The 15,080-nt window shown below is 35.4% G+C and overlaps 2 protein-coding genes across 2 annotated transcripts; both read left to right on the top strand.

Moving 5' to 3' along the window:
- Positions 1–9,432: 9,432 nt before the first annotated feature.
- On the top strand, positions 9,433–9,969 carry LOC138871959 (uncharacterized). The gene has a single exon (XM_070149886.1). It carries the CDS (start codon positions 9,433–9,435, stop codon positions 9,967–9,969), a length of 537 nt encoding a protein of 178 aa, XP_070005987.1.
- A 541-nt stretch (positions 9,970–10,510) lies between these two features.
- On the top strand, positions 10,511–13,200 carry LOC138871958 (uncharacterized). Its single transcript, XM_070149885.1, has 3 exons — positions 10,511–10,745; positions 11,742–12,295; positions 12,391–13,200. The coding sequence occupies exons 1-3, from the start codon at positions 10,511–10,513 to the stop codon at positions 13,198–13,200; spliced, it is 1,599 nt and encodes a 532-aa protein (XP_070005986.1).
- The last annotated feature ends 1,880 nt before the right edge of the window (positions 13,201–15,080 follow it).

Here is a 15,080-nt window from a genome sequence, read left to right as displayed (position 1 = left end):
ACGAATAGCATTTAGCAGACAATTCAACATGTAACACGACCTCTGTGGGACCCAACAGTACCAACACATAGCCTAAACATGGTTTCTAACATGATTTACAGTCAATTTCTATAACACGTAGTGAGCAGATAGCTAACAGCAAGTTGTTCTACTCTACCGTTTCTACGGGACAGACCAAGTCACAATCCCTTCGTGCACGCCCACACGCCCGTCACCTAGCATGTGCATCACCTCCAAAATAATCACATAACACAAAATCAGGGGTTTCATATCCTCACGACCAAACTTATAATTGTTACTTACTTCAATCCGAGTAAATCTCTACTCCGCAATGTCTTTGCCTCTCAAATCGGTCCCCAAACATCCCAAATCTAGCCACAAACGGTACAATATAATTAATATTGGCTAAAGGGGTCAATTCCATAAGAAAACTACTAAATTAGACTCAAAATCTGAAATCGGCTCAAACCCGGGGGGCCCACGTCTCGAAATCCAACAAAAGTCACAAACCCGAAAGTCCATTCACTTACGAGTCTAACCATACTAAATTTATCAAAATCCAACACCATTTGTTCATCCAAAATTCCAAAGAATGTTCTCCAATTCTCAAGCCCTAAACTCCCAAATTTCACTTCGAAATCTCACTAATTAGGTGTAACATCAGTGGGAAAACACCATTATTAAAGATAGATAGGCACAAGGAACTTACCTCAGTGATTGCTTTGAAATCCCTCTAAATATTTCCAGAATTCGAGCTTACAAATGATGAAAATGGTGAAAAAATCTCGAAGTCCTCTATTTATAGTTTCTGCCTAGCAAAACCGCACATGCAGGCCTCCTATCGCATCTGCAACGCCGCATTTGCAAAAATTCCATCATGGGTGTGGATCCCACTTAATCTCCAAGATTCCAAATCTGCGGTCACATATTCGCAACTGCGGGCCCTACATGCTTCTGTGATCCTCCCTTCTCAGGCTCTTTTCCGCATCTGCGTCTCCCCTTCCGCATCTGCAGTTGCGCGGATGCGCTCCTAACCTCGCACTTGCGCTTCCGGTCCAACCCACATTGCCCGCATTTGCGACCTCGTCTTCGCTTCTGCGGGGCCGCACATGCTGGCTCCTCACCGCAGGTGTGAAAACACCAGAACTAGCAGCACTTCAGCTGCATTCTTCAACTCAATCCAAGTCGTTAACCACCCGAAATCACCCCGAGGCCCTCAGGACCTCAACCAAATATACCAACAAGTTTTATAACCTGATACAAACTTAGTCGAATTCTCAAACTACCTCAAACAACATCAAAACACGAATTACACACGGATTCAAGCCTAATGAACTTCGAAACTTCCAAATTTCACAAACGACGTCAAAATCTATCAAATTATGCCCGATTGACCTCAAATTTTGCACACAAGTCATAAATGACACCACAAACCTACTTCAATTCCCGGAACTCAATTCTGACCCCGATATTAAAATTTTCATTGTCGTTCAAATTCACCAAAATTCCAACTTTTGTCAATTCAAACCTAATTCTACTATGGACCTCCAAAACACCATCCGGATGCGCTCCGAAGTCCAAAATCACTTAACGGAGCTAACAGAACTATTGAAATTCAAATCCGAGGTCGTTTACACATAAATCAACATCTGGTTAGCTTTTCCAATTTAAACTTCAAACAAGAGACTAAGTGTCTTAATTCATTCTGAAATTATACCAGACCCCATCCAACTAACCTGGTAAGTCAGAATACAGCTGAAGAACATACAGAAAGCAGAAAAATAAGGGAATGGGGCTACAACTCTCGAAACGATCGACCGGGTCGTTACATAATTACTCACTCGGACATTATTTGCGAATGGATTTGATATCTAAAAACATCAATATACAATGCAAACTACAAAGTCCAAAACCTATTGTTCAGAGGATCTTATCATTAACCATTTATTATTAGGTAAAATGTTTGATTGCTAATTTTATATAGTATGGCTATACCTAGTGGCGGATCCACCCTTTAAGGTGGGGGTGGTATGGCACCCCCTATGTTGGTAAAATTATTATATATTTATGTAGAAAATTTTTTAAGCTAGGTTAAATATTTGATCCCGCCACCCCCAGTTGCAGACTAAACAAAGGTGCCATGGCTGGTAGACCTTTTGGAAAGTTTTTCTCGTGTGTAAAATTCAAGTTCGAATTTATCTTGAACCTTATCTGACTTCCTCTTTTCGTGTGCTTTTTATTTCCTTTGTCCCAATCATTTTTCTTATTGGCTGCTTCCTAATTTCCTATTTTTCGTTCATTATTTTTTTATTTTTTTTTCCTATATTCTATTATTTTATCTGTGATCTTTAACAAGAACACTCAAAAAAGAGCCTCCAAAATTTAAAATTTCATAAAATAAAGCATTTCCCTTAATCTCAAATCATTTAATTTTTTCCTTTCAAAATCAAAAAACTTGGGTCTTGATAGAAATTTTGGATTGAGATCAAATTTAATTTTTATAATTTCTTTTAATTATAACATAAAAATTTGTGCTATTCTATAATTGTTAAATACAACTTAAATCTCTTTACTATTAAGTTATGATGAATATTTTGCAAGTATTGCCTAGAAAAATATGAGATTTTTTATTTTAATTTTTGGGATTTTGTTGTTTATCTAATTCTGCATCTATTGGATATATTTTTTATTATTTTTCTTATTTTGATTGGTGAAATTCACTTTTGAAGATGTTATTTTACTTGTGAAAATTTATTTTTAGCATACAAAAAGATGTAGTTCCCTAGTGAAAATATTGATTTTACTTGTATTGTTAATAATAAATGTGTGATTCCTTTTTTAAAATGTTAATTACATTTGCTTCTTGATGTTTGATGTAATTTTCATATAACAACAAAATATCCTGTGAAATCTCACAAGTAGTGTAGGAGATAGAGATATAATTTTCATATTTGCAAATAAAAAATTCCTATTAAATTGCCCGAATAAACTAAAAAAAATGAACCGAACAAGCGTTCCGAACAAGCTCTATATTAATTATTACAAAGTTTACATTAAAGAAAATCATGGTGACACCCGCCACCAACAAATCCTAAATCCATCTCTGGCTATACCAATAATGCGTAGAGAATGAGCAAATAACAATATTTTTGGACCCATTCTTAAAAGAAAGCACAAATTATTTTTGGACCACAATTCCTTTCTTGAACGTCAAACGAGTTTGATATACTTGATCTAGCGATCAAATATACAATTCAAAAAATTTTAAATTGGTTTTAAACTATGGCCTATGTTACAAATGTTACGAAGAATACAATGTTTATGACCTAAGAATCTTTGTATGTAGTTAGAAAAGAAAAAAAGAATCAACGCTTGGACCCAACAATATTAATGTAATATTAAATTATAAATTATTGGTGTATTTGTCTAGACAACCTTGTGAAATCAGTTGTAAGGACCAGAATCTCCATAACTAAACGTTAAAGGGGTGATCTAATTGATCTAGACATTAGAACATACAACTAGATTTTCAAACTGGGTCTAATAACAACTTTTGATACAACTAGATTTTAACAACTTTAATCGGGATTTTTTCATATTTATACGCTATTTGAAACTTTATTACTCTTAATGTCCATATTTAGCTAATTACCTGGCATAAACAAGTTTTGTTTACAAAATATATACAATCCACCTTAAAAAGCTCTTAATCCATTATTTGTGGCTTCAATCAAGTAATTTAATTACACACTTTCCTTCTTTCTCTCCTCTCTCCCTTCCTATAATATATTAATTTGGAAACCGGAATTACTTGTGGTGATCTCCATTTACTGAATTGGTCATCTTAAAAAGGAAAAGAGAAAGAAAGTAGCTATTCCATGGCAAGAATCAAGATGATACTGTTTCTTGAATGAATTTTCTGATAGCAAAGAGAATTATAGTTAGCATTAGCTCACATCTAATATGTTCCAGGAATATTTGAAAACTTTTTTTTTTTGTGGGGGGAGGGGGGAGGAATAAGCTGGTCATCCCCATTCACTGAAGCTGAGAATGAGAAAAAAAAGAAGCTACTATTCCCCAGTAATGGAATTTCTGAACAAGCACTATTTTGCGATTAACTGTGATTGAGGAACCCCTAACATCATGTACAATATTATTCTGTGTATGATAAAACTTTAAGTGTGTGTTCATCTGTGGAGCATAAGTTAGTTCAGAATGCTGAAGTTAGCCGCTATAGTCTTCTACATTACAGCGTTAAGCGAATTAAACAAGTTCTTGCACACTATCATTTTTTCTTCACTTTCTGCTCTCTTTCCCTTATTACTCCCTTCCCTCCCCGCAATTAAGAGTGGAGATGGATGTTGCATATTTTGGGGCGAAAGGGTTCTCAAACAGTATGGATAGTTAATTTTCTATTGATTTGTTTACTTACCTCATTGAATTAGAGAAATAACTTAGGTCATACGAAAGGATAGATATGTCGAATAAGATGATCCAATAACAAAAACCAAACCTATACAATATGACCAAGGAATTGATAGTTAAAAAATACTTGTCAGTATTCACAACACGCTTTGAACTTTCTGATATCTTATTGCACTGTTATGGGTGTAGTAAGGATGTCATGAAATCGGATGGAAATAGGTTAGTCAAAGGTTAATGGTGCAAGGATACTAAGGCATTTGGACAATATTTGGTTGAAGTTAATGGAAAAAATAAAAAGTATAAAAGTATAATATATATACATAATAATTATATATTATACAACTTATCTATAATTTATTTATAATTTTCATACATTATTTATACCAATTTATATACAACTACAATATCATACCACTTAAATATAATTTTTATACAATTTTTATACAATATGTGTTTTGTATATTTTGTATCCGATTTATATATATAGTAAAAACAAATTTCATACAATTAATTATATATTATTCAATTTATCTATAACTTATCCACAACTTTCACAAATTATTTCTGCCCAGCTATATACAACTACAATATCATACAACTTAAATATAGTTTTTATACAATATTATTCAACTTTCATACAATATTTAAATATAATATTTAAATAAAAAAGATATATATAAACAACAGAATATAATTTTTCTATAATTTTACTACAACTTTACTATAATTTCTGCAGTATAATGTATGTCATGTCTTCTTCTTCGAGTTTCAATCTGAAATTCAGCCAAAATCAAGTCTAATCTTCACCAAAACACCCTCAAAATTGAGATATAAACTCCAAATCATATTTCCAATTGTTTGCAACAACAACCAATCCAAACAAATAATAATTTTTAAAAATCCAAATTCGAATTCAAAGCTTCAAAGCTTTTTAATGATTGTCAATGGTGGAATTGTTGCTCTCTTTTCCTTTGCTTTACATTACTGAAATTAGGAATTGAGAGATAGAGAGAGACGTAGAGAGAATCCTAATTCTTTGCGACAACACCCAATTCAAACAAATAATATGTTTTGAAAATCCAAATTTGAATTCAAAGCTTCAAAACATTTAAATGGTTGTCAATGGTGAAATTGTTGCTCTCTTGTGCAAGATACGTAGGGGAGGGGGTGGGATGTGGAGAGAGAAACGTGGGGGGAGTGGGGATATACAAAGAGAGAAATTTGGGGGGAGTGATTATAGGAATTGATTAATTATCCTTAAATCCTAAAAATGTACATAATTGGTAATTTTATATATAGGAGGTAATTAAAGTGAAACTTGAATAGGGAGGGTAATAAAGTTTCCAATAGTATATAGGCATGTAAAAATCCTTAGTCTAAAAAGGTCATATTAATCACTGTCTTAAGCAGGTTTATCTTTGAAAACTCAAAAGGGCCATGGGAAAAGGTTTTCCCTTAGAAAAATTCATAAATAGTTAGACTTATAAGTGGTCATTCAAAAATAGCCGCAGTTTCAAAAGTAATCGAAATTTAACCATTTTTCATTTAAAGATAAATCTAAACGAAAACACTACACAAAATCCGAAAAAATACTCCAGTATAATAAACTTCATCTCCAATCTCCAGTATAATATATATATTGGAGTTCCAGCATAAGTATATTGGAACTCCAGTATATATATATACACACACTAGAGTTCCAGTATAATATACCGGTTCAGCATAATATACTGAAACTTTCCGTGTGTTGGAGTTCCAACATAATATGCTGGAAGTTCATACACAGGTGTACTGATCTCCAGTATATTATGCTGGAATTTTCCGTGTTACAGCAAAATAGAGATTATTTTTCAATGACTTTGCAAATGCTGACTATTTTTGAATGACCAGTCCAAAAATTGACTAGCCCGTGCTATTTTTACTAAGAAAACTATATTATCTTAGCAAGGCCAACATATATATGTATCCTAAAAACTTTACAAAATATCAGTATGGAACACAATTTCATCTTCTTCGTCACTTGAACGTTCACTCACACTTTGAAAATCGCTAAAATAACTTAAATTCGAACTTCTTGCCCACCAAATTAATGTCAGACGTTGCGCAATGGTAGCATTCGCCTAATCCTATAGAAAGTTAAATTTTATATAGGTCAATTACATCTCGTTTGGATGGTTGTCTATGTCGTTTCATAATATATCGTATTATATTTATGATACTGCATTTTGTGTTGTATTGTTTGATGAATATGACATTTGGGTAGCTTGTATTGTTTGTTGTTATTTCATGATGTTACGCACCAACAATATGAAGAATATACTTACAATATTACTAAGAAAAAATAGGATGCAAAGTAGAAATATTATACAAAAAGTAGAACAAAGGATAAAATATAATTATAAGGAAAGGCAAGACGAGAGAAAAAATTAAGGTAACGACGCCACCACACCAAATCCGTCGTTACATAAAGTGAATCTTTTTGACGTTACGTAAAAACGAATTTAATGATACGATATAATAAAATTTAAGTAACAATTAAAATAAATATTGTATTTAAAATAACAATACGATACAATACAATAAGGTAACAACCATCCAAACAAGTTGTTAGGTTACATCATAATACTAACAAGAAGGGGATTTTACTGTTTCCCGATTTCTAAAGTCTTCATATCATATATCTGGTGGTTTCGTTTGCATTATACTTTCTGTCCAAAAGTATTGACATTTTTCGCTTCCTAAAATAAAATGGGGGTGAACTTTGATAAATAAATAAATAAATAAAAATCGTCATTTTAATGTGGGAAAAAAAACATCTTTTGTATATACTTTTCCTATAAAATTGCTCAAATTTGACATTTGATAAATAAAGTGTCAAAAAGATTGACGGAAGGAGTAATTGAGTAATGATTTTTTTTCCAATACTTATTTCACGGACAACTATCAACAATTAATCTCGAACGTAAACCAATTAAGCTCAACTAAGATTTCATTATATAAATATTCTTTTATGCTATATATTGTAACACCCACCTGTATTGGGAAAAATTGAGTTTACATATTAAAGTGGTGTAAAGATGACGTGACATGACACATAAACTGGTCAAAGAGTTATAACTGGCAAAGAGGCACGAGTTGCAACAGATACGAGCAGAGGCAAAGGAAGAGGCACGAGCGGTTATGTAAAAAACTCAGCACTCGTACTTATTTAAGTCCAAGAATTAAGGGAAATGAATCTGACACTACAAAGGAGTATAGATACAGTATTTATTGAGCCTTAAATACTAAAAACGTTAGAGAATCTGTACCAAATGCAATGATTATGTAACATAGCATTTAATGTATTTAATTGACCATAATGGCCTTATTATGACAAAGGCAAAACGCATATCCCCAAAATAGCTATAAAAGGGAGAGAGTGAGTCAATTGCAAGACACACAAAATATTATCTGAATATATCGATTTACTTGTTTTTCTTCTGATTATATTGCTAGCCAAATTACTTTATTTCATATAGACTTTTGATTATCAGTAACCCGAGTTCTTTTAAATTAAAGCTTTAACCGAAATCTCATTTTTTGGTTAATCAAATTGGTTCGGTTACCGGAAATCTGACAATCTACCCTTTTTGAGCTTAACTTTCCTTGTTGCATCAACCATGTCGAACAACAATGACAACATTCAAGGAAACCAACAACTTCAGGGAAATCCACAGGGTAATCAAACCCCGGTCTCTTCTCCACGAGGCTCTCCTCGGCAGTCTCGTGAAGGCTCTCCTGATGGATTTCATACTAATGGAAACACTCAGTTTGAAAATGTTGAAGCTATCGTTGAAGCTTTGCAGAAACTAATTGTTGCACAGGTCAGTAAAGCTCTTGAGGCTTTTGCTAGCCAGTTACCTGCTGCACTACCCACACCCACTCCAAACAGCAACACTTTGGAGAACCCTCGTTCCGGGCTTGTCAACTCAGGTGGCGGTGGAACCCCCAGCGAATCACAGAAGGGAGAACCACGTAACTTAGTCAATTCTGATTTACAAAATTTAGTACTAACATTGCAGAAACAGCTCAAGGAGCAAAGTGACCGCATAAAGCAAATACCTGGGGCGCCGCCCGTAATCAAAGGGATAGATATGGATAAATACTCGCAACAACCCTAGAAGCCAAGTGTTGCTCCCCTCCTGATTCCAAAGAAATTAAAAATGCCTGATATTCTAAAATACGATGGAACAAGATACACACGAGACCACGTGACTGCATTCACAATAGGCGTAAAAGGCAACGACTTGACCAAGCAGGAGATTGAATCAGTATTAGTCAAAAAATTCTGTGAAACACTCACCAAGGGTGCATTAACGTGGTATTCCCTTTTACCCGAAAATTTTATAAATTCTTTTGCTGAGCTTGCAGATTCTTTCATCAAAGCACACTCGGGAGCTCAAAAAGTCGAAAAAGAATGAAAGATATTTTTGAGATCAAGCAAGCGAACTCAGAATTGCTTAGGGAGTTTGTGGACAGATTCCAATGTGAAAGAATGACATTACCACGTGTACCTGATAATTGGGCAGTTATAGCTTTCACAAGTAATTTGAATGAAAAGAGTTCAGAAGCTACGAGGCGACTCAAGGAAAGTCTTCGTGAATTCCCAGCTACAACATGGATGACGTTTACAACAGGTATAGCACGAAGCTAAGGATAGAAGAAGATATTATTCCACGATCCCAAAAAGAAGAAAAAGTAAGTTCGAGACGGGCGGAAACCAAAAAGAGGTCCAGGTAAAAATAGGTACGAGCCATACATGGGACCTGCGGGAAAAATTCACGGTCAAAACAGGACAATCAAAGGTATGATCACAGATCAAGGAATAGAGAGTCAGGCTCTTCATCAAGATTTAGGAATGACTGAAACACTCATGAGTCACGGGATGATGATAGAAATTTGTAGGAGAGATTTGGTAGTTACAATTTCAATGTGAGCACTTCCGAGCTCGTAGCTGTTTTGAGAAGCATGGGTGACAAGGTACGGTGGCCAAAAGAGATAAGATCGAATCCAAACAGGTGCAACCCTGATCATTGGTGTGAGTTTCATAATGATTACGGGCATAAAACAACAGACTGTAGATTTTTACAAATTGAAGTTGATCATTTATTAAAACAAGGGTATCTCACCAAGTTATTCAGTGAGAAAGGTAAGCAAGCTTACATGAAGAATAGGCAAGAACCCCCTAAACCACTTTCTCCAAAAAGGACCGTCAATGTTATAAGCGGGGCTGAAGACATCAATGACGTAACGTACACTGCAACTAATAAAATTTCCAAAGTCACAATTATCCAAGGGAAACGGGTGCGACATGTATTAGAGGAAGACAACATTACATTTGATGACACTGACGCGGATGGCGTATTATCTCCTCATAACGATGCCTTGGTAATATCTTTAATTGTACATGATACTAATGTGAAACGAGTTTTGATTGATCCAGGTAGTTCTGTGAACATTATTTTGCTAAGAGTATTACGTGAGATGCAAGCTGAGGATAATTAATACCAAAGGCGCATACTTTATCTGGATTTAACAATTCTAGTGTTGTGACGAAAGGAGAGGTAACACTCACTACATTCGCAGAAGGAGTTGTCAAAGATACAACATTTCAAGTAGTAGATATGGAGATGTCTTACAATATGATCCTTGGGAGACCATGGATCCATGAAATGAATGTCGTTCCTTCAACTTTGCATCAAGTTATTAAATTTCCATCACCGTGGGGAATATGTCAAATCTGTGGGGATCAACTTACATCCAAGAGCATCAATTCTGTAGTAGATTCAAGTACGAAAAAAGAAGAAAATAGCAATCACAGAAGACAGTTGAGGGCACCACATCACAAACCTCAACTGAACAAGGGTGGACAGATTCAAGGCCTGATACCATTCAAGAACCAGAAGAAAACGAAAATATCAAAACAACAATTGAAGAACTGGAGGCTGTGATGTTATTTGAACAATGGCCTGATAAGAAAGTCTACGTAGGGGCTAATCTAAGTCAAGGCATGAGAGGTAAGTTAATTGAATTTTTGAAAACTAACATGGACTGTTTTGCTTGGTCCCACTCTGACATAACAGGAATACCACCGGAGGTAATGACTCACAAATTGAATGAAGACCCAACGTACCCTCATGTCAAACAAAAAAAAAAGCAAGGAACTTTCAAGAATCAGGTGATTCAAGAAAAGGTTCAAAAATTGCTAAAGATTGGATCTATCCGCAAGGTAAAGTATCCTAATTGGTTAGCCAATACTGTCGTAGTTCCAAAGAAGAATGGTAAGTGGTGAGTTTGTGTGGATTACACAGATCATATTAAATTTGCGTAAAATCTGAAATATGTCAGACAAGTGTGATATATGATCTTTCGAATGCTGAGTTTTAACGAGCATATCGTCTATATAAACCTCCATGGTTTTTCCCAGATGTTCTTGAAACATTTTAGTAACCAGCCTTTGATATGTTGCACCAGTATTTTTGAGACCAAAAGGCATTACTTTATAATAGTAAGTCCCCCTGTCTATTATGAATGAAGTTTTTTCCTCATCTACCAGATCCATTTTGATCTAATTGTACCCTGAATATGCATCTAAAAAACTTAATAGTTCATGCCTTGCAGTAGCATCAATTAGCTGATCTATATGTGGTAATGGAAAAGAATCTTTAGGACAAGATTTATTTTAAATCCGGAGAAATATGCATTTGGTGTCGCGTCAGGTAAGTTTTTGGGTTTTCTTATTTCTAACCGTGGTATTTAAGTGAATCCCACACAGATTAAGGCCATTGAAGAAATTCCTGATATTCTTTCAAGCAAAAAAGAAGTGCAGAGGTTGACAGGAAGAATTGCAGCCTTGGGAAGATTCATTTCTAAATCATCAGAAATGTGTTTTAAATTCTTTTCAGCTCTTAAAAAGCAAGATCACTTTGAATGGAATGAGGAATGTCAGCAGGCACTCAAAAATTTAAAGACATATTTATCAAATCCACCATTGCTCGCAAAATCAAAGGCTGGGGAAAGACTGTTCATCTACCTTGTTATTTCAGAAGTAGCGGTAAGTGTTGTTTTAGTCCATGAGGACCAAGATAAATAATCTTCGATCTATTATGTTAGCAAATCTTTGTTAGATGCAGAAACACGGTACCCTCAGTTGGAAAAGCTTGCACTTGCATTAATCATGGCATCTAGAAAATTAAGGCCTTATTTTTAATGTCATACTATTGTTGTAGTAACTGCTTATCCGTTATGCAATATATTACATAAGCATGAATTGTTAGGTAGGTTAGCTAAGTGGGCCATAGAATTAAGTGAATATGATATCACTTACCAACCTAGAACTGCTATAAAATCTCAAGTGTTAGCTGATTTCATTGTTGATTTTAGTCAAGGGAGGCAATTAGAAGCAGAAAAAGAGTTGCAGGTGTTCAATGGAGCTAACCTAGGAACTTGGACCTTGTTTACTGATGGTTCATCTAACGTAAAGGGTGCTGGTTTGGGGATTGTTTTGGTACCACCTACGGGTGAAACTATTCGACAAGTCATAAAATGTCATTCTATAACTAATAATAAGGCAGAGTATGAAGCTGTGATTGCAGGTTTAGAACTGGCACTAGAACTCGGCATAAATCAGATTATAATCAAAAGCGATTCACAACTCGTAGTTAATCAAATGTTGGGAACTTATACGGCCAAGGAAGTAAGGATGCAACAATACTTAGCGAAGGTATGGGATTTGATAAAGCAATTTCAAACCTGGAAAGTAACACTAATACCAAGGGATGAAAATGTTGAAGCTGACGCCCTAGCTAATCTTGCATCTGCGGTAGACCTGGCAAGCAATGAAAATGCTTCAGTTATTCAGTTATTTCATTCAGTTCTCGACCTCGATAAGAATGAAGTAAATTTTAATAACTTAACTTGGGATAGAGGAACAAGATTGTTGCTTTTTTGCAATATGGTACCGTCCCTGAAGATAAGAAAAAAGCTCATGCGCTTCAAAAAAAGGCTACTCGGTATTGCTTAAAGCAAGGCAATCTTTACCGAAAAATGTTCGGTGGTCCGTTAGCAAGATGCCTCAGACCTTCTCAGAAGGAATATGTAATGAGAGAAATACACGAGGGGCATTGTGGGAATCACGCAGGAGGAAGGTCATTGGTAAGAACCTTAATTGTGGCAGGTTATTATTGGCCCAAAATGAAAAAAGATGCGGAAAGTTTCGTGGCTAAATGTGATAAATGCCAAAGGTACGGTAATAATATGCATAGGCCTGTGGAGTTACTACATCCGGTGATTGCACTGTGGCCATTTATGAAGTGGGGGATGGATATCGTGGGTCCACTACCACAAGCAAAAGGCCAGGTAAAATTTTTCCTCATAATCACTGATTATTTTACTAAATGGGTGGAGGCAGGAGCATTCAAACATGTGCGAGAAAAGAAAGTTAGAGATTTCATTTGGCATAATATCATATGCCGATTCGGTGTGCCAAAGGAAATCGTGTGTGATAATGGCCCTCAGTTTATAGGCGCTCAAATTATAGAGTTCTTTCAAAGTTGGCAAATCAAAAGGATTACATCCACACCTTATCATCCGGTGGGTAATGGGCCAGCTGAGTCAACAAACAAAGTCATTATCAACAATTTAAAGAAACATTTAGAGGAATACAAAGGTAATTGGCCAGAAGTGATACCTGGTGTTTTATGGGCATATAGCACAACAGCAAAAATAATTACATGAGAAACACCATATTCATTAGTTTATGGAGCTGAAGCTTTAATTCCAGTTGAGATAGGAGAACCGAGTACATGATTCACAGAGTCGACAGAAGAATCTAATGATGAGGGAATGCGTGTAAATCTTGATTTACTTGAAGGAAGAAGAGAAGCTGCACTAATAAGAATGGCAGCACAAAAGTAGGTCATAGAACGATACTACAACCAAAAAGCACGCCTCAGATTCTTCAAAATTGGGGACTTTGTACTCAAAAAGGATTTTCAATCTACGAAGGCAGCTAACTCGGGGAAATTAAATCCAACATAGGAAGGACCCTAAAGAATTCATGATATTGCAGGTAAAGGAGCATACGAGCTGGAAATAATGGATGGCAAGATACTTTCGTCACATTGGAATGTTGTTCATCTAAAGAGATATTATTTCTGAAGAATACTCACGGTCAGGTATCTATATTTTAAAATTAAATTTTTGAATTGTTAAAATTTTACTAACGATTTTAGATGATAGGCAAAACGCTAACCCGTACTAAATGATGAGTCACGACCTGCAAGGCACGTGAAATAAATTAAACTTCCTGGCCTAGGGTTACAATTATTCTGATAGAAATTCAAACAGGTTGAGCAGTCTTCATATATAATCATACCTCCGAGTCCAGTATGTTTTTCCTTTATAGGGAGAGGACCAAATGAGAAGAACAATCAAGTGCTTGAGGCTTCATACTTCAACGCTCAAACACTTGGAGGACTACATAATATACACGGGCATGTGTATAAGAAAGGCAAAGAAGATCAAGCCCTGAAAAGTTCACTCATTGAATGAAGTACAGAGCAAAGTCACGATCTAAGGCCAAAGAAAAACCTTACCATAGTTAGGGTAAAGGCTATGTACTGAAACGGGTTATAGATAAAAACCTTGTGTTTACTTTTCTTTTTTAAATCTGTTACAAGAAAAACAGTTATGAGAAAGTTATAGATGTAATTTAAATACGTGTAAAGTGTTATTCAAAACTAGACAAAGTTCAAATAAGAACTGTGAGCACGTGATTTTTGCCTTACGAAAACTACTCCAAAAATAAATCAAAAATAAAATAAATTTCTGTTAGTATGCAATTTGTGAATTTGCGTGGTGTTTGTTAAATATTTGTTTTATGTCCGTAAATATTTACGTTGTCATAATAAAATAAAAAATAAAATAAAATACATGTTGCATGCATATCTAGGATTTAATTATGCATTAATTCAAAATAAAAACACAAAAATATGCATTTTTTGTTCTATTTTAAATATTCCACTGTGTGATTAATGTTTTGTCTGTATGTTGAACAGTTGTTATAAAGTGATTAATATTGTCTAGAAGTTAAAATTATTTTTATAATTAAAATTAGAAATTTAAATTAGAAAAATGAAATAATTGAAAAAAGAGATAAAAATCGGACCTAGATTTAAATCCAGGCCCAAATCAAATCACCCCCCCCCACAGCCCAATCTAGGCAGCCCAGGTCCGGTCCAAACCAGACGAGCCAAAACGACAGCGTTTGGTCGTAGCTTTTCAGGAACCGTTGGATCAAATCCAACCAACGGTTAAGATCTCACCCCCTTACCCGTAACCCGTAACCCGACCCATTGGCCCGATTCAGCCCGACCCCAACGTTAAACCAAACGACGTCGTTTGGTTAAGTGAGATGATCCTGACCGTGAATCTTACTTGATCGGACGGTCAAGATTGATCCACCCTTCCCCTATATAAAGTCCAGACCCCTACCCCGGCCCCCTAACTAAACACCCCCCCTTCCTTACTATTCATCATCGTCCCCAAACCCCCACTCCTAACCCTAGCCGCCCTAGAATTCCACCGCCTGAAACCCGGCGGCATCAACGCCGCCG

Source organism: Nicotiana sylvestris, chromosome 6 (assembly GCF_000393655.2).
Source record: "Nicotiana sylvestris chromosome 6, ASM39365v2, whole genome shotgun sequence".
Taxonomy (NCBI): domain Eukaryota; kingdom Viridiplantae; phylum Streptophyta; class Magnoliopsida; order Solanales; family Solanaceae; genus Nicotiana; species Nicotiana sylvestris.
This window is presented reverse-complemented; position numbering and strand designations above follow the sequence as displayed.

Excerpts from the sequence above, each read along its gene's own strand:
- LOC138871958 (XM_070149885.1), top strand. The coding sequence starts at position 10,511 with ATGGACTGTTTTGCTTGGTCCCACTCTGACATAACAGGAATACCACCG. Across the intron at positions 10,746-11,741 it reads CGTAGTTCCAAAGAAGAATG|GTAGGTTAGCTAAGTGGGCC; the intron begins GTAAGTGGTGAG and ends ATGAATTGTTAG. Across the intron at positions 12,296-12,390 it reads TTGCATCTGCGGTAGACCTG|AGGAACAAGATTGTTGCTTT; the intron begins GCAAGCAATGAA and ends AACTTGGGATAG.
- LOC138871959 (XM_070149886.1), top strand. The coding sequence starts at position 9,433 with ATGGGTGACAAGGTACGGTGGCCAAAAGAGATAAGATCGAATCCAAAC.